A 20,308-nucleotide genomic window follows, 5' to 3' on the forward strand; every position below is an offset into this window, starting at 1 on the left:
TTTATTAAATTATAAATAGTTTATTTGAAATACAAGGAAAGGAAGCAGCCTCATACAATGCTGTCAACTAGATATATCACTCTAGGCACAGCTTTAATAATTTTTATAAATCACAACCAGATACATTGTTAATTGCTTACAGCACATCAAAAAAGTTATTAATTGTATTTGAAGTGCTATGGGACATTTTTAGAGCAGTGATAAGGCATGTATAAATACAAGACTTGATTTCAAAATACAACCATTAGTCAGACCCATTTACACAACTACATATGACATGTTCCATATTCACTCACTGTCTCAACCTAGGCTCAAGATAGAGGAGAAATTATCTTGACCAGTAAATGAGGCAAAAGGGATCACAACCAAGTACATCAATGCTTGATCATAACATGCAACATTACCTCATTGTCATATAGGCAGAAGTCCAAAGGACAGTGAAACAAGTACCAATACAACCATGATTAGTCTAGTTTGGGTCTGTTAGTACAGCAATGATTACCTTCCAGTTTTGGGACTCACCCATAAAAGTGCTGATTATTTCAAATCACTCGTGTTTCCTTCCTTTCTCTGCTCTCTCCCACTACAGTGGAATGATCTAAATTACAAGTAAACTGGCTAACAGTAGCACCGCCATGGGGCAATCACACATGGGCTGTCGATGTTTTCGTATCTTCGTACTCTTCCGGTGGAGAATAGCGTATAGTGGAAAGATTCGCAGGCTGATCAACAGTCTGATGGGAATGCTCCTTCCATGACCATAATCATCTTTTATACCAACGATAGGGTGGTTAGTTCCACATGGCAGGAGGATTTTATGGGTTTCCCCAACCCATACAGCGAGTCTGGTCACCCACACCCACCGGACAAAAATGGGTGAAACTTGCTCTGAAAGCTTCTATTCAGACAACGATTTCTTTATAACTAACACACTAAGAAAATGGGCATTATTCAATAGGTTATGCACAATTCTTCCTCAACCCGATCTGCTGAGAGCAGATGCTATATTTCTGCGCGAGTAGCTATCGCATCAGTTGGAATAGACAAAATGAATTTGTTGAAGTTGTGCTACGGAGTGACAGAATCCCAGATATCCCATGTACCAGCATGTTGTTCATCACCAGGTGACAAGACCTTTTTGAAATTTTGCAAATTACATGGTCTTGGCATAGGAACAAAAGTAGGCCATTTAGCCCAGTGAGACTGCTTCACCATTAGTCAAGGAAGCTGTACTTTTTAATTCCACACCCTTTTCCCATATCCCTCAATATTAGTACTGTCTCACTTTTTAAAACACTCAATTGATTCTACATCTACGGCCTTTTTAGGCAGTGAATTCCACATTCTCACAAACCTGTGTGTGAAGAAAGTTTTCTTGGATTATTTTACTGGCTTGAATTCTAAAACAATGCACTTAATTCCATTACTAGAGGAAGTGTCATTCCCTCATTCACTCCGTCAATTTTCTTCATTATTTTAAACACCTTGGAGTCAGTTTTCGGACGGCCGAGTGGGTGCGTTCGTGGCGGGGGGCTCCTAAAATTGGGGATTCCCGGAGCGGGTCCAGAGCCCGGCTCCAACCCGCCCACATTGATTCCCCAATGACGCGAATCGGTGCACGCGCAGCCACCACATGTGGGATTCCCACCGGCAATCAAAGCTGGTGGGATCCCGCTTAAGATCATTATCTGGGTACTTGAGGTCGTTTACAGACCTCATTTGTTGGAGATTTTAGGAGGATTCGGATTTTGGACTACCCAGAGTGTGTTTCCCACGCTGGGGGGAAACACCCCGTTTAAACAGACGTGTTGCAGCCAGCAGCCGGTGGCAGCTGCAAAGGTCCATTTAACAGGTGCGGGGTAAACCCTCATTCATTGCAGCAGGGCACTCTGTCGCCTCAGACAAAGTTTTGTCTGCCACACCATTGTCTCCACACTCCAAATGATTAAATCATACCCTAAACTCTGCTGTCTAAACACATTTACCTACTTTATGGACTCCCTCACACAGTCAAGATTGGGGGGGGGTTCTATTGCTGCATTCATCACTCCATTGGAGGACGAGCAACATCACCAGGCACGCCGTCCACCTCCGCCACATGGAGCTACACACAGTGCTGCGTAACAGGCACCTGCACAAAGTAGTCGTGCAACTACACATTCACCCACTGTAGGGTGACCCAATGGGTGGCATCAAGGATGTTCATGGAGAACCTCATGAAAGGGCATTATTGCACAAGCCAGTCAAGAATGGCCAAGACGTGACAGTAGTGGTGACAATATAATATGTAACGTGAGTTGATCAGAAATCAAATACAAGTAAAAACCATAACAAACCCTCAATCACCCTTGTGCATCCCCTTCATGCTCACGACACGTTTGCCTTACGCTTCCTACTACATATGTGATGCATGCCCTGTGGCTGCAGCACAGGTAGCGGCAGCTTGGGTGAGGCTGACCGTGAAAGAGATGCATCAGAGGGTGAGTATGTGATAGAGCCATGAGATTGTATGAAGATTGGGTTGAGTGGTAGTGGTGGGATGAGTACTTGCAAGGTGAGTAAGTGCAGGTAAAATGAGGATGAGCTTTGAGTGGGTGTGAGGAGTGATGTGATAGAGTAGTGTTGGCAGTGTAGAAGACGATGTGGGGTGGGGGCGGTGATGTGGCAGACAGAGTGTAGGGGAATGTGTAAGTGTACTCACTTCGTCTGACCTACTTAGGTCATTGAAGCGCCTCCTGCACTGTATGCAGGTGCATGATATGTTGGCAGTACTGGTGACCTCCTCTGCCATCTCGTGCCAGGCCTTCTTGGTAGCAGAGGCAGGCCACTTCCTCCCGTCCGCCGGGAAAAAATCTCTGTCCTCCCCCCTCCTCCTCCTCACCACATCCAGTTGGACCTGGAGTGAGGCATCATTAAACCTGGGACCAGCCTTCCCCCTGGGCTGCTCCATGCTGTAATTTTGGCTCCTTTTTGCAGCGTCAGTGGAGGACTGCCCCTTTAAATAGGGCTCCTCCAGCTGACAGCCAAGGTTAGTGGCTTCAATTTACTTACGATCGCGTGGGGAACCCACCGATTTTACTGGGCGGGTTACCTATGCGTCCAGTCGACCCCCCGCTGGCAACCCACCTCCCTCCTAATATCGGGCCCCTTGTCTTTATTATTTTGGATTTTTTTTTTACTTTTTAGATAGTACATTAATTTCTGCCCCCCTACACCTCAGGGAAGTACCTCAGTACTATGCACGAGTCCTTGGCTTAAAGAATCATAGAAAATAGGAACAAGAGTAGGCCATTTGGGCCTTTGGGCCTGCTCCGCCATTCAAAACGATCATGGCTGATCGTTTAACTCAGTACCCTGTTCCAGCTTTTTCCCCATATCCCTTGACCCCTTTAGCATCAAATGGGAAGTGGAGTTTGAAGTTCACACTGGTGCAGCAGGTAGTGATCAGAAGTTAGAATCAAAGGATATTGGTGAGGTGGAATCCGAGAGTGCTTGATGCAGTCACTGTACCACAAGCATAAAGTGATTCTCTTCCCCTGCCAATGTTTGATTATTCTTAACTGCTTTTGCTGAGTGATGGGAGTCAAGATTTACACTGTGGCAAGTTTTAAGCCTATGTTTGGCTACATTTTCTGCACCACTGTATCACAGCTTTCTTTTCTTTGTTGAACGTTTGCTCAATTGTTGCAGGCTCTTCACTTTTGACAGGCGCCTCTCAAATTCCTGCTTACAATCTTGTTGTATATCCTTTATCTTCTTAATGGAATAATGTAAAGCTGATGCTAAATTCTCTTCACTCGCTTTGAAAACTTCCTGAAGAAGAAGCCATATTCAGTGAGTCCAGCAATTAACATCACTTGCATCAAATTTTTTAAAAATCCTAAACTGTCACCATTTAGATAACTAACACAACTTACTGTATAAACAGTGGGACTTAACAGGCAGTGAGGATATTAAAGTTACTGCCAGAATTTTCTTTATTGGGGGCTTTGTTCTATATGGAAGGAAGACAACACTTAATTACTACCTCATGACCCAAGTAACCTTGTTAGCAATTCTGGGTTCCTTACTCTGGTCATCTCCCAGCCCCAGACTTCCACTCATTCCCTCCTTGCCTAGGGCAGGGTAACTCTCCTCCCCGCTCAGGGAAGGCAAAGGAAAAGGGCAAATGAGACTGAGACAATGAAAAAGTTATCCATGAGCAATGCCAAAGAGTAATGAACTGGTATTGATTAATAAGATAATTCAAGAACTGACTGTCAACTGAAATCAACATCCTGCCATTTCCAGTCTCTGGATTTGAAGTCAGCCAAGACCAGAGGTGAAAGTCTCCTGCCAAAAAAAAAAATCAACTGTCTGAAGTGAAACCTGGGAAGCATAAATCTAATTTCTGTGGACTCAGCAGAGACAAAATAAAAAGGTAAAATTCAAACTACTGGAAATATGCTAGTAAGTGAATTTTTTGTACCTGTAGCTCCACATTGGATAAGCTGAGCTCTGGACTGGATTTCTGCCTGAGGGTATCAATTATGTGTTGACTCAGCTGGGAAGTATGGCTGGTCATTGCATCTGAACCATCCAGTTGATCAGTTCCTTTAGCATCTTTTGAATCTAGGAAAGATGTAGTATCTACATATTTTTTTTTAAATTGCCACAAGAACACAAGGCTTTGAGCCCATAAAGAGACAACATTTTGAGAAAGTTTCTTCCTGTAGGTCTGCATCACTTGTGCCAATAACAGTGCTGAGCAGTATTTCAGCAAAGCCAGGAATGCTCTGCAGTTCCAATAGGTCAGGTTTAAAATGTGCTACCTACTGTTTTCATTATGCCAGTCAGTTTGGGTTAAGGAACATGCATACTTCATTCCTCCTTCACAATACCTGCAGCTCAGAAGGAGGATGGATCTGCTTCCAGGCCTTGAATAATGCCACTGAAATTAGCCGCTAGTTGAGTGTGGCCAGGGGTGACAATTCATTTCATGAAAGTACCTAGCTTCTGCTCAGGGTTTTCTCAGTTGCACAGATGAGATTCAGAACTGAGAAGTATGAAAGACTCCCAGTACAAACCTGCATCCTACAACTCCCAAGAGCAGGGAGCTGGGACCTCATGTCACAACATAGGTTAACACTAAATAGAATACTTTGATTATTTCCTGTGGCCAGATGTAGGCCAAACATCTGCCTTAGCTCAGATATCTAACTAATCATAGATCATGGATTTTCCTCGTCCAGGACCACACCAAATGGCAAATTTCCCTAACAAAGTTGAAATACATTCAATATTTAAAATTGAAAACACCTCAAGTTAAAGAGTGAATTTAACAATTTAAAATAATATTCCTACATACAACAGATCAGAAAAATACATTCTGCAGCACTGACTTAATTATCTGTAAGAAAGCTAAATCATTCCTAATTTGTTTAGCAAAATTAAAAAGACCAAAATAGAGATGTGAAGGTTTTTCAAATACAAGGACTTCAGTTAAGAATAAAGATATTTAATATAAAATAAATAGTAACTCAAATATCCTGGCTTCTGACAACAGTCACTTTTCTGCAAAAACATGGAATCAGAAGCAAATTTATAAAATAATTGATGAAAAATGTTATATATTCACCACAATTTCGGACTAACCATCTTTTTCATACGCCTTCTGGTACAGTTTTAATAGTTCTTTTGCTTGCCGTTGGTCCTCTCTGTTGTCGAGGGCACGTTGAAGGGAGTCCTGTATTGCTTCAGTTCCTTTTAAAGTTTCTTCCAGTTCCTTTGCTAGCTCAGCAGATGGTACATCTATTAGTACCTATCAAATAAAGATACATTGAAAGTTACAGAATTTTTAATTGACCTACTTACAATTCCAGATCAGAGGCAAAAGTAATTAGATTACAAGCAAAAGATCCGCTGAGCATTTGCCTATGGTCCTCCACATTTTTCAGCAACTAATTACAACATAGTCATCATTAACTGGAAATATTGAGGTCATGAAATTCTGGCTGTCCTCTAGGGAAGGACTGGGGGTATCAGCACAAAATAAGAAAGCAGAGTAAGGTTAAATGCCAGGAATTACTTCTTTTCACAGTCAATCACTGGAATAGATTACTAGAATGGGTAATGAATATGGATTTACTACAGGCCTTCAGAAAGCAGCCGGATGAGGTCCTGCAAGTAGAAGACAACTGAATTACAGAAGATAGGGGAGCCAGTGACTAATGTTATCGGTTACTGAAGTCTCCTGGAGATTGCTGGATTGCCTTCAGGGGTTGGCAAGGAATTTCCTAGACTTTTTTCTTAAATAGAATTAAGGTTTTTCTTCTCCTCATTTTTTGCCCCTTTCAGGAGATTGTGTAACTGCAGGTGGGTTGTTGATGGATATAGACGACACCATAACACCCTGTCTGGATGGACCAGTTGTTTTTTTTCTCCCCTATCTTTTCTTGTATGTTCCTAGATGATGTATACTGGACTGGAGAAGAATCCATTTCATTTCCACACAGTAAACCCAGCATCCTGGTGATGATTGTAGCTGGCTCATTTTGAGCCTCAATTTAGGAAATAACATTTTTATTATAAATTACTAACAAATACATTTTTAATAGCTGAACAAATGTCACGTTTCCTATTTACTCTAATTACATATCTACCTAGCCCAATACATACATACATGACAAACCTGGCCAAAACCCACAAACTTGTAGCTTTATCAGCAGGCTATGTAGTTTTACACACTCAGTCCTTTTTTCATACTTTACACATAAACATGTTGACTGTACACTTCCACCCAGCAAGTACATTTCAGACATTTTTGGCCATGTACCACAGAAGAAGGGATTGAGGATGGGGATAAACTATATAAAAACAAACATTGGGCCAGGGGCCCAGTGGTTTTCCTGGTCCTAAGATAGTCTATTCTCCTCCGTTCCTAGATGCCTAAATGTCTTTGCTGTCACTTGCTTGGATAGTGAGAGAGGTCAGTTTCCCAGACTTGGGAAACTGAGGTATGGAGGTAACAGTTTGGAATGGGCAAGGGGATATTTCCTGTCTGTTAATTTGCTTTCACTAGGGGATGTTGATTTCCATGGCTACTCTGTTTTGGCTGGGTCAGGATACTACTGTGTTACGGCATTTGGATAAATGGAAAATACTATCTCATATTCCAATGAGTGTGTCATTCACAAAAGATGTCATACAATATATTTTATAGAACTTTGTATCCTACTGTAAATCTACTGAGTTGCTCGTTCACTTTCTCTTACCTGGAGGTCAGACTCAGACATTGTAATAATTCTGGCAAGGTTTTGTCTAAGTTGTTTGGCAAGAATTCTCCAATTACCGGAACACTCAGGATAATCCACACAGTCTACAGGTCCAACACCATCATTATCATGTTCCATTTTTGTATCCGAGCTGAACTTGATATCTATGCGTAAAGAAGAGAGCTTTTGGTGGCTTGCTGTTTGACAAACTAAATGTTAATGTCCAAAATGAAAGGCAGTACTAACACACTTATGTTAGTACGCTTGGACAACAAAATTCTTGATTTGCTGTAGAACAGGGTGAAGTTGCAATGGCACTGTGTATAATTACCCCATACTGTTGTGGTGTTGACCTCAACTGTGCCACTGAGGAGGGGCCAAGCAAAAGGAGAAATATGTAGTTGTAACAAGGAACTGTGGTACCAGAAACTCATTATACAAACATCATTCCCTGCATAAATGGATAACCACTTAACGCCCTCTCCTATTTTTTTTTTAAACAGGCACTTAAACTGCCCTCAGTAAAACATACAAAAGTAACTAATTTTACAATTTTCTCAGATGCAAATCATGAAAAGGTTAAACACTGACCAATCCTGTAACATGAATTTGTAATACCACAAAAAAGTTACTAGGATTAAAAACACGTTTCCAGAGGTCTGATCATGAAACGGATGTACAAATTGCCCCTTTTGTGCAGATTTGTGGTCTGCAAATCTGGGGTGTGAATACTACACTAAGTTTTCTGGTACTGCTAAAATTCTGGTACTGCTAAAATTCCTTAAAACAGTAAAAAAAGTTACACTTAATTGGATACAACAGCTAAAATCTAAATGGAACACAGAACTTCATTTATATGCAAACTTTGAACATTTGGATTGTAAAACTTTAATCCGCTGCTTGGCTAAAGTAAACCAAGACCAATTTTACCTTTAGCCTGCTTAAAGAAATGATGTGGATCATTACTCCTGAAACATTTACCTGAGGAAGGAGGAAGTCTCCGAAAGCTTGTGAATTTAAAATAAAATTGCTGGACTATAACTTGGTGTTGTAAAATTGTTTACAATTGCTTAAAGAAAGAAAGATGTGCAAATTGAGTTTAGGCTCCATGTGCACATCTATAGCAATGGCTATGGGTTAATTAGTCCTGTTGTGGCTTCCTTCATTCCTAAAATACCATTTCTCTGACAACTGTGTCTGACAACAGTTATAATCTCACTGGATGCTGACTTCTAGTGCTTCACTTTCATGAACTATAATGCAGTGTTCATTACCAATCAGTAACTGTTGCCATCACAATGATGACAAGATTTTACATATAATTCAAACTTTACTCTTCATATTGAAGTATATTAGAAATGATTGAACCTCAAATACTACTGGCTAGAAATTCCTCCCTTATATCTGTCCAATGGACAATGTGATGTACCCATTTTTGCTTTGTCTGCAGGATAAACACAATGCATGAAGGAATTACTAGCTACTGATGCATTTCTCACTACACAAAACCTTTTCAAATTGCCATGCAGGGGCCTTTCAGCAGAGTCCCTTACCTATAAAAATCCTTGGAAGAACAAAATGCTCGACAATGTCTAACCTAATCTGCAACATGTAATAAATTTACATTTTCTTTTAGCTTTTAATAGACAATTGAAAACACCTGTGAATGACTATCTATCAAATCCATACCCTGAATAATTCAAAGAACCATTTAACTGAATGGTTTGGAAGGGAAATGAAAAGACAGAACCATCTAATTGCAGGTCCTTTCAGACTCCTTTGCGATGCTGCTTGTCCACATTTATATTAGCATTCAGCACCTCTCTACAGAGCAACTTACCTACATTAACAGGAGTCCATTCTTCACTGGAGCTAAGGATCATGAATGTTGTGTTTTCTGGCAGATGCATAAAATAGTCTTCTTCATCAACAATTGTTCCATCCTCTTCAAGCACCACTATATAAGCTTGCTGTGCAGCAAGTTTGTCCAGACATAGTTTTTCCTTCCCTAAACATAAAAAACCCATAAACATAAGTTACAGAATATTACAGTTAAGCTTTCAGGAGGCTTACTAACCAAAAGATATTGCAGCATCTAAAGTTCCCATATATGAAAATGATTTTTACAATCCATAGGTGACAACTGTGTCATAACACTCCTTATCCTAGAGTATTGAACCAAACTTTAAAGCTTTGTTTTCAATATACTTAACATATCCTGCATAAACCTAAAGTATTGATACATTCTTTTACAAATTGAAGGGTAATGACATTACATATCTGAAGTCAATCAGTCTGCAGTGTCAACGCCGCATGCTGTAAGAGTAGAGGCTCTGCATACGTTATTCTTTACGGACAAGTTCTAGTCTTATCTAGATAATCAGATGCTTCCCAAATGAGGAAAAAAAATTATAGGGCAATCGATATAGGTAGCTCTTACATACCTCTTAGGGCCTACTTTAAGAGATCAGTCATTTTTCACATCATTCACATTTACAACTATCTTTCAAGTTAAAAGGACTATATACCACAAGAATTTTTGCAACTAATTCTTGTGCTGCACAACTTAGCTGTTGTCAGATCAAGAGAGGTGTTCTACACTACAGTCAGGGCACACAATCCCACTCCCCCTATTTTTTTGTGCACTTACATGACCCTCATGGAGGCCAGATTGCTACACAAATCAAGATACAAGTCACCTACTTCTAAAAACTACTGCCATTCTAAACCTGCTGCCAACAGGTGCGTAGATTTTTCATCTGATTTTACATCTTTCTTTGCAGGGAGTGGCTGGTCTTCACTTGGTACCTTCCATGCAGTACAGATAAAATCAGAGGACTTAGAAACTAGTCTGAAACTTACATCCTTCTACTCCACACTGCTATGCACTGGTGTTCTTTTCATGAGATTCTTTTGAAAATGGGATACAACAAACCTTGATGTTACAATCATAATTTAGTCTTAAATTTACTGCAGTACCTGCATAAATCGGGTACAAAATTGGTAGTATAACTCTATTGGAATATACTCTTATTGAGGATTCTCACGTTTTTGGAGGCTACAGGGAAGTACATTCACATTGTTTCAGGTCCAGTAGGGCAGCTGCAGAAGACACAAAGTGAATGAACTTGCTTGCAAAAAGTCTGACTCCCAGTGGGACCAGCAGACTTATGCCAGCAATAAGGCTGAAACGTAGCTGGGTGATGAGGGCTTCACAGACAACATGGTCCAAGTTTTGGATGAAACTCACCAATAAGCGATATTTAAATGTTGCTTCACTGATCAAGCGCGGTTATTTTCATACTGCAGTTGAGGCACAATAGCAGAGGTAGTGTTAACAGCGCAAGTTCTGTAAGCATCATCCAACCCATGTTAAAAGAGTCACAACCCTTTAAGCTCACCAACATTTAAGACTAAATTGAATAATAGCATGTAAATGATGCTTTTATTAAAAATGTTTTAATATTTATATATCGGAGTATCAGCAGACTAGAGGTAAACGGAGATATAACTATGGCACACAGCTCCTTTAAGAAATGCATTTGTAAAACCAGCTCCATCGAGTGGAAGAATCAGCGGGCTCAGGTGTAGAATATTTCACCCGAATGATCAGAGTAACTGATGGCAGATTAAAACTAGCCCGAGGCCACGAGCAGTGAACAGAAAGGCCGCAGGGGCGGAATGGCCGTAAATCTGGATCGCAAATCTACAGCCCACCTCTCGATTCTCAACCGGGGAAGTTTCCCGACTTTTGTACCTTTGTTTATCAGATCTTCCAAAGACCTGACGGCGACACCGAAAGTCTTAAGGCGGCTGGAACCGCAGATTTTGCACGGAAATTTTTTCCTCAAATCCATGTCCAATACTCTACACCGCCGCCCCTTCCCAAATACCGCCGGACTGCCCTTTTCTTATGTTTGTTCTTAAGGTTTTGGCGGCAGTTGTTGTCCGTCCGTCCCCGGTTAACGATGGCGGTTGACGCGCATGCGCTCTAGCCGCGGACAATATTGCCGTCTAAAATACCACAAAAGTTAATTAGAGTTACAGCCGCTGCACTTTCGATATCTTTATATAAAATTAAAATCATTTTTAATGGTAATAAAAATAAAACGACAGTCTTAGCGACAGATGCCCCCCAGAAAAACTACAACTCCCAGAATGCTCACGTCAACATTTTTACGTGAACGTTGCTCTTTTCTGAATTTAAAGAGCAAATTTAGATCGGACTAAGTTTTAAAATAGTTACCGTGGAATTATTTATTTGAAAAAAAAATGTTTTATCCCTACGATTGTCTGATGAGATCTGTGATCGATTTGTCGCGCTTCGAGCGGGAAAGCGGCAGGTAGACAGTCTGGGATCGATTGGTGGAGTCTGTAAAGATGGCATCCTTTGAACAGGCGGAGCAGTGCCAGGTAAGAGCCGCCGCTTGTTTCTGAATCGTACACGGTAGCGCCCGGCTCTGGGTCGTCCCTTTTCCCTTCCTCCCCTCCCTCACACGCAGCGGCAGAACAAACGCCGCTCCCACGGCCAGCGGGTCGCGGCTTGAGCCTGTCGTCCTGCCCCGAAAGGCGCCTGGGGTTGTGGCCTGTGTGGGACGGAGGGCTGTGTTGACCTGCTCGCGGTGGACAAGTCCGGTCCGGTCCGGTCCGGTCTGGCCCGGTCAGCTCGGCGGCGGAAAACCAGCTCTCTGCAACCAGAAAGGCCATCCTCACCGGCGGTCGCCACTATACTGATGGCTGGAAATGTGAAGGAAATTTCAAGGTGCCCATTTATTTCAAGGGTACAGTGACGGGCAAGCACAAACTCCCATCACTGGGAGATTTGGGGCAAAGAGCCTCCTGATGATGTGCTCAGTACCCGATTCAGGATCGGCGCACGATTGTTTCAAATCCCATAGTCCTGGATATAGCAATCCAGGTTGTCTCATTTGATCCAAGTCATTGGATTGTTTTGTCCGCTTTGAGAAGCGTCAGTAACCCAGATCCTGCAATCACTTCTCACTCCCTGGTCAGAGCGGAGTCTGTTGACCTCCTTCGCCCACTGCAAAAAAAAAAGGGGGCAATTGTATTAATAATGTCTGCAAGTTTTTTTTGGCTGCTGTGTAATATTCTTTATCGAGGATTGTGCTTTATTTCATCTCAACCTCGATATTATTAGACGATCGCAAAGTATATGCGCAAATAATTAGCTTATTAGAAATGAGTTTACTTGGTAGTTTGAAATAGATATATTTTCACTATTACTTAAAAAGGAATAGGTGATATAAAGACATGAAATACCATGCTATGCTTAATGTTTTTGAAAAATTACAGAGTCAGCCTCAGATCTTGCTTCTAATGCCTTTTTCTTGTTTTTTTTTATTATGTTCATAATACTTGTAATTATGCACTTGCATGTATACTATTAATGTCCACCCCCCCCCCCCCCCAGCTGATTTACTGTTCATTGTGAGTCTGTCCAGAAACAATGTTTGCACCATAGTCTTCAGTGTGAATGTGGTCAAGCGATGTTGATGAGTGCCCCTACCATCAGCATCCAAAAAAGGTTAGTTTCTTGGTATATGTGTTTGAAGCCTTGAAGGATGTTGTTTCATCCATGGGGTCAAATAATGGTTGTAAACTGCACCAGTATTACATCATCTGAGCCCTTTGATCAGATTGCTTTGTAATCTTCCCCATGTATTTTTATATTCTGTAAGTAATCAGTTGTTTATATAAGTAATTATGAGTAATTTCTGTTTTTGTGTTACTATCAAAGAGGAATTGTTTGAGAGTCCACATTTTTTTGTAGATTGTTTTTTTAGGGAAGGAGAAATTATATTCAGGGAAGTTTTATGCAATGGCATTTTTCATTTATTCTTACTGTTCAAGTGCCTATTCTTACCCCCTTCCCAAGTGCCACCAGAAAAGCATCCTTAATTCTGAAGCATGAAGTTGAACAGGGTGATTGGACCACTTCTATGTTGCTCCAGTGTCACTTGAGTGGTCCTGTTTCCTTGGTAATTTGTGGCCTAATTCGGAGGCAATACTTGTAAATCCCAGGGCCTGTACCTGGGTCTATCTCTTTACTCGCTGATGACTCTAGAATTCTCTATGGAAAAAAATCTGGAGCTGTTGATACCGGCAGAATTCCTATTGGCCTTAATCCTGTAGCCTGGAATCGTTCTTACTCTTGGCAGTTATAGAAATGTATCCATAATAAGCAGGCTTAATACTTGTTTTTCCCACTTCCAGATAAACCACTTAGTTGTTCCATAACTTTTTTGATCGCTTTGAAGTGTCATTAAATTCATGTAATTCAATGCAGTTTAGCTATTTATCGTTTGGGTCATTGAAATGGACGTATTTGGAAATTGAAGTGTTAGCACATCAAACTTTAAAAGCAAAAATATTTTTATTTTTAGCTTGCTTAATCTTTGCTTACTTAGTTTTCTAACCAGGAAATTGGATTCCACTTAATTTTATGCACTTTGCTTTGTGTGTTTCTATGATTAGAGAACTTTGCTTCATAATGAGACTGTAAGAGGAATTAGTTGCTAGCTCAAACTAATGTAACCCCTTGACGATTGCAGTAACATTTAATTCCTAAAGAATCTGATAAATTTTCTAAAGTTCCCAAGTATCTTAAATTGAGCAATGTTCTTTGGTGCATTCGATTTCTGTAGTGCTTATTTTTACAACATTTGTTGTGATGAACCAAAGTTATTCTTATAGGTTTAGTATGATAGAAGATGTGTAGCTTAACTGACAACCTCCCTAATGAGAACGTAAGAACATAAGAAATAGGAGCAGGAGTGGTGCATACGGCCCCTTGAGCCGGCTCCATCATTCATTAAGATCATGGCTGATCTGCAACCCAACTACACTTTCCTGCCCGATCCCCATAATCCTTGATTCCATTAGTGTCCAAATATCCATCGATCTCAGTCTTGAATATACTGAACGACTGAGCATCCGCAGCCCTCTGGGGTAGAGAATTCCAAAGATTCACAACCCTCTGAGTGAAGAAATTTTCCTCATCTCGGTCCTAAATGGCCGATCTCTTACGTTGAGGCTATGCCCCCTAGTTCTAGACTGTCCAGCCAGGGGAAACAGCCTCTCATAATCTACTGTGTCAAGCCCTCTAAGAATTTTATACGCTTCAACCTCTTATTCTTCTAAACTCCCGAGAATATAGCTCAACTATTCAATCTCTCCTCATAGGACAACCCTCTCATCTCAGGAATCGATCTAGTGAACCTTTGTTGCACCCCCTCTAAAGCAAGTATATCCTTCCTTAGGTAAGGAGACCAAAACTGTACATAATACTCCAGATGTGGTCTCATCAGAGCCCTATATAATTGCAGCAAGACCTCCTTACTCTCATAGTCCAACCTCCTTGCAATAAAGGCTAACATACCATTTTCCTTCCTAATTGCTTGCTGTGCCTGCATGTTAACTCTGTGATTCATGTACAAGGACACCCAAATCCCTCTGACTACCAACATTTCTTGGTCTCTCACCTTTTAAAAAATTCTGCTTTTCTATTCTTCCTATCAAAGTGGATAATTTCATATTTCCCCACATTATACTCCACCTTCTCGCTCACTCACTTAACCTGTCTATATCCGTCATGTCCGGCTTACTTTCCCACCTAACTTTGTATTGTCAGCAAATGTGGATACACTACACTCATCTAAGTCATTGGTATAGATTGTTAACGGCTGAGGCCCAACCACTGATCTTTGCGGCACCCCATAGTTACAACCCAAAAATGACCTGTTTATTCCTACTCTTTTAACATCTTCTAGTTCTGACAAAAAGTCTTCGACCTGAAACGTTAACTCTGTTTCTTTCTCCACAGATGCTGCCTGACTTGCTGAGCTTCTCCAGCATTTTCTGTTTTTATTTCAAATTTCCAGCATCCGCAGTATTTTGCTTTCAATTTAGTATTCCTATTCTCTGTTTTCTGTCCGTTAACCAATCCTCAATCCACACTAATATACTACCCCCATTCCCATGAGCTCTAATCTTGTGTAACAACCTCTTGTGTGGCACCTTATCGAATGCCTTTTGAAAATCCAACTATACTACATCCACTGGTTCCCCTTTATCTATCCTGCTAGTTACATCCTCAAAAAACTCCAATAGATTTGTCAAACACGGTTTCCCTTTCATAAAACCATGTTGATTCTGCCTAATCATATTATGATTTTCTAAATGCCCAATTACTACGTCCTTAATAATAGATTCTAGCATTTTCCCTACTACTGATGTCAGGCTAACTGGCCTATATAGTTCCCTGTCTTCTTTCTTCCCTCCTTTCTTGAATAGCGGGGTTACATTTGCTACCTTCCAATCCATAGGGACCGTTCTAGAATCTAGGGAATTCTGGAAGATCAAAACCAATGCATCCACTATCTCTGCAGCCACCTCTTTTAAAACCCTAGGATGTAGGCCATCAGGTTCAAGGGATTTGTCAGCTTTTAGTCCCATTAATTTCTGCAGTACTTTTTCTTTACTAATCTTAATTACTTTAAGTTCCTCACTCTCATTAGACCCTTGGTTCCCCACTATTTCTGGTATGTTTTTTGTGTCTTCTACTGTGAAGACAGATACAAAATATTTGTTTAACGTGTCTGCCATTTCGTTATTCTCCATTATAATTTCTCCTGTATCTGCCTCCAAGGGACCCATGTTTACTTTTGCTAATCTCTTCCTTTTTACATACTTGTAGAAGCTCGTACAATCTGTTTTTATATTCCTTGCTAGTTTACTGTCATATTCAATTTTCTCCCTCTTTATCAATTTCTTGGTCATCCTTTGCTGATTTCCAATCCTCAGGCTTACTACTGTTGGCAACATTGTAAGCCTCTTTTAATCTAATACTATCCTTAACTTCTCTAGTTAGCCACGGTTGGATCACTTTTCTCATGGAGTTTTTATTCCTCAAGAGAATTTCATATTGAGATTAAGATATTATGATCGCTTATCCTCAGAGGATCCTAACTATAAGATTACTAATTAACCCTATCTCATTACATAATACTAGATCTAAAATAGCTTGTTACCTGGTTGGTTCCTTGACATATTGCTCTAGAAAACTGTCTCGAATGCATTCCATGAATTTGTCCTCCAAACTACTTTTGCCAATTTGGTTTGCCCAGTCTATATGAAGGCTAAAGTCCCCCACAATTATTGCATTACCCTTGTTCCATACTCCTCTAATTTCCTGATTTATACTCTGTCTAACACTGTAACTACTGTTAGGGAGCCTATAAACTACTCCCACCAATGTTTTCTGCCCCTTGTTATTTCTTAGCTCCACCCATAATGATTCTACATCCTGGTTTTTTGAGCTAATATCCTTTATCACTACTGCCTTAATCTCATCCTTTATTATCAGGGCTACCTCCCCCTGCCTTTTCTATTCTACCTATCTTTTCTAAAAGTCAAGTACCCTGGAATATTTAGTTCCCAACCTTGGTCACCCTGCAACCACATCTCAGTAATGGCTGCTAGATCAAACTCATTTATCTCTATTTGTGCCATTAATTCATCTTTCTTGTCACGAATGCTTCGTGCTTTCAAATATAGCACCTTTAATTTTAACTTTTTACTATTTTTCCATGATGTGACCTTAGTCATTAATGCCCTATTATCTTTGTTAAACACTCTGTCGCTTCCTGATGCACTCTGCTTGTTTTTACCCAAATCACTACTCTGCTCTACAGCCTTGACTTTTCTCTTTAGACTTATAAATTTACCCTTACCAGAACCCTCCCCCACCCTGTCTTATTAGTTTATGCTGAAAGCAGCTGGCTTAAAAACCATAGTATAATACACAGGGTTAAATGCCATTATTTCAGCTAGCAAGTAACTCTTGTGCATCATCTCTGTCCATTGTGCCTTGTCCCAGAAAATCCATGGGCTGCTGGGACCATTGTCTCTCTATTTTAAGAAAAGTGGTATTAGCCCTGTTCTAGATCAGTCCCTGAATAAATAATCTATTTTAAAGCAGCCGTATTCCTTTTGGCTTGTAAGAGGTTTTTTTGTATATAACGTGCACTGTGCATTGTAAAATGAGTTTGAGACACGGGTGTGCATTATATGCAAGCAAGAGCTATTCATGAACGTTTCTATTAAGGTGGACTTCAAAAGTTTTTTCATATGAGAAATCTGTAGGGAAGCAGGATATGTCAAGGTCTCCTCTCTGCAGTCAGTATGGGCATGTCCCTGTGATATCTGCTGTGGCCAATTGGGATATATCAAGGTTGTCGCCCCACAGTATCGTGTGAACACGTTCCTGTGATATTTACTGCAGCCAATTGGGGTATGTCAGGGTCTCCTTTCCGCAGCACAATGTGAACCCATTGGATGCATATAAAGATATCCTGACACCTTGCATAATGAAGGTGTTTTCTGCAAGTTAGATTTAAAATTTATTTGAGCTAAAATGGGTCTGAGTAGAAATAGCCATTCTGCTTCCTTTAATGTGATGCTAGGATAGATGGGAATACAGCAGCAACAGTGAGTTTATGTCAGAAGCCAGTGAGCAGAATTGACAAAGGGAAAATGACAATATCCACACGTGCTCTTCCACAAATCAGGCCTGGTACGGTCCAGAGAAGTTGGCCTGAACTTTAAAGGAAGCTTCTGGATTGGGTGCTAAAGATAAGAGCAGTCAGGAGTCATGTAGCACAGTGTGAAATGCTGATGACTTCACAAATTTGAAGGGTATTCCAATTTGGATGTTTAAACTACAAAGAGGACTAGACTGTGTGAACACATTCATGTAACAGTGGGCCAACATTGTCACCTCATCACCAGTACAAGGATCAGGAAATGTCAGCTCTCACAACACTGAAAACATGGGTCAGTGCCAATGAGTATTGCTGCATTGGAAAGGAAAATTGTGAACCAGTGAGTGTTTTGGCTGTTAGATTTCTGGAACAGAACAAAGTCTACTTCAATACTGGTGATTATTTTGAAGCTGATAATTTCTTTTCAACAAAAGACTAAATCTGAGGGGGAGGTGGTGGAGGAGAAGTGTTATTAAATCCAACATGAAAGGTTAGATTTGAAAACTTGATTGTGAGCATGGTTGAGGAGAAAGACTTGCAGTAATATGGTGCCTCTCATACCCACAGGAAGTCTCAAAGGACTTAATAGCTAGTAAATATATTTTGAAGTATAATCACTGCTCTGTAGGCAAACATGGCAGCCACATCAAGGTCCCGGGGTGAACAAAGAAATGACCACAGAATCTTTCTTGATTGGTGTTGATTGAGCGAACAGTAGTGGCCAGGACACCAGAAGAACTCCCTACTCTTCTTCAAATAGTGCGTTGAGATGCATTACACCCACCTGAACAGGCAAGCAGGTTCTCTGTTTAATATCTCAACCGAAAGCTGGCACCACCAACAATACAGCACTCTCTCAATGCTAAATATAACCTAAATTAAATGCTCAAGTGAAGCTTGAACCCACAGCAATCCAACTTTGAGAAGAGATTCCAACCAACTGAGCCAAGCTGACATTTGAGGTCATGTCCTGGTGTGATAAAGGGGGGTTGCTTGAGCTGATCACCGAGAGCCAGCATGGATTTGTAAACACATTTACTTACTTAATTTCGACCCCTCACCCCAAGGGCAAGTGACAATCCATAACGATTCCAGAACTGGGTTGAGCTTTATTTATTTGGATTCATTACAAAACAGTTGAATTTTTCCATATTATACAGTACACAGAGTCATAGGTTATTTACTCTTTAATAAAGATAAAACACAAGTTACTTGGCCAGAATAGAACTTGTCTATTAAGCATTTTTTAGCCTAGAAAACCATGTTTTCTTAAGCATGATCAAAAATTACTGACTTCCCCATCACAGCTGGTGAAGTATATTTGCAGCCTGGTGTGATGCAAAGTTTCCTGGGAACGTTTTAAACTTTATTTTGAATGTTTTTAGTGTATTCGAGAGCTGACTGTGTGTTAACATTAGGTTCAGCTGGCATTCAGATGGAGCAGAGCTCCATTTTCCATGGCAGGGAAGTGACGTGGAGATGGCAGTATAATTCCATGATATCTTTGTGAGCTTTGGCAAGTTACCCAACCTTTGCAGGGTATTACAGCCAAGTCTATATTCTGCTTCCTCCAGTGCCTGCACACATACATTTCCAGCAATTGTAAACAATTTTACAACACCAAGTTATAGTCCAACAATTTTATTTTAAAATCCACAAGCTTTCGGAGGCTTCCTCCTTCCTCAGGCACATTTCCAGCAGGGATTGTTGAAGGGGGAATCAGGAGCAGGAATCCTGATTGAATTTTGTCCTCTCCAGCCCAGGAGTCCTGAGGCCAAATTGTAGGACACCCGGCTGAAATCTAACTTTACATAAACTAGGGACTGAACCTCGAACCTTCCTGGTCTGAATGAATCAGATGCACGTTGGATAGACTCAATAAATCATCAGGTGGAGCCTGCAGTCACTATTCAAACAAAAACATTTGGTTCATAGGGACGGTAAAGTTAGTTATCCTCTGTAAATTTTTTTCTAAATCACTTTATTTCTGAGAGACTTGCATCATCTTGTGTTTTTCTGTTACACCTGTTGTATATCTCTGTTATGCCCTGATCCATTTGAAGCATACCTAGGTGTAATGTTCTTGACTTTCGAGTAATTGACTATTCCAATGCTCTCCTGGCTGACCTCCCATCTTCCGCCCCCCATAAACTTGAGCTCATCCAAAACTCTGCCTAACTCGTGTTAAGTCCCATTCACCCATCACCCCTGTGCTCGCTAATCTACATTGGCTTCCGGTCCGGCAACGCCTCGATTTTAAAATTCTCATCTTTGTTTTCAAATTCCTCCACGGCCTTGCCCCTCTCTACCTCTGTCCTCCAGCCTTACAACCCTCCTAGATCTTTGTGCTCCTCCAATTCTGGCCTCTTGTGCATCGCTTTTTTTAGTCGTTCCACTGTTGGCGGCCGTGCCTTCAGCTGCCTAGATCCTAAGCTCTGGAATTCCCTCCCTGCACCTCTCTCTCTTTTATGAGGCTCCTTAAAACCTACCTCT

General features: G+C 40.8%; 2 protein-coding genes across 3 annotated transcripts in view; one reads left to right on the forward strand and one right to left on the reverse strand.

Moving 5' to 3' along the window:
- Nucleotides 1–11,226, reverse strand: dffa (DNA fragmentation factor, alpha polypeptide). Of its 2 annotated transcripts, none has more exons than XM_067970378.1 (6): nucleotides 11,011–11,226; nucleotides 9,094–9,261; nucleotides 7,254–7,417; nucleotides 5,635–5,800; nucleotides 4,469–4,611; nucleotides 1–3,813 (listed from the first exon to the last, which is right to left on the reverse strand). In XM_067970378.1, the coding sequence occupies exons 1-6, from the start codon at nucleotides 11,108–11,110 to the stop codon at nucleotides 3,646–3,648; spliced, it is 909 nt and encodes a 302-aa protein (XP_067826479.1). In that variant the 5' UTR covers nucleotides 11,111–11,226; the 3' UTR covers nucleotides 1–3,645. The 2 variants fall into 2 exon arrangements, with proteins under 2 accessions (XP_067826479.1, XP_067826478.1); XM_067970377.1 differs by having other exon boundaries at nucleotides 4,469–4,629.
- A 346-nt stretch (nucleotides 11,227–11,572) lies between these two features.
- Nucleotides 11,573–20,308, forward strand: part of pex14 (peroxisomal biogenesis factor 14) — a 170,793-nt gene continuing 162,057 nt past the window's right edge. The window contains exon 1 of the mRNA XM_067970080.1: nucleotides 11,573–11,666. Within this exon, the coding sequence (XP_067826181.1) occupies nucleotides 11,634–11,666 (33 nt within the window). The 5' untranslated portion in view covers nucleotides 11,573–11,633. The remainder of the gene's footprint in view (nucleotides 11,667–20,308) is intronic.

Source organism: Heptranchias perlo, chromosome 32 (assembly GCF_035084215.1).
Source record: "Heptranchias perlo isolate sHepPer1 chromosome 32, sHepPer1.hap1, whole genome shotgun sequence".
Classification (NCBI taxonomy): Eukaryota; Metazoa; Chordata; class Chondrichthyes; order Hexanchiformes; family Hexanchidae; genus Heptranchias; species Heptranchias perlo.

Excerpts from the sequence above, each read along its gene's own strand:
- dffa (XM_067970377.1), bottom strand. The coding sequence starts at position 11,110 with ATGGATTTGAGGAAAAAATTTCCGTGCAAAATCTGCGGTTCCAGCCGC. Across the intron at positions 5,801-7,253 it reads TGTCTGAGTCTGACCTCCAG|GTACTAATAGATGTACCATC; the intron begins GTAAGAGAAAGT and ends TTTATTTGATAG. Across the intron at positions 3,814-4,468 it reads TATCCAATGTGGAGCTACAG|GAAGTTTTCAAAGCGAGTGA; the intron begins GTACAAAAAATT and ends CTTCTTCTTCAG.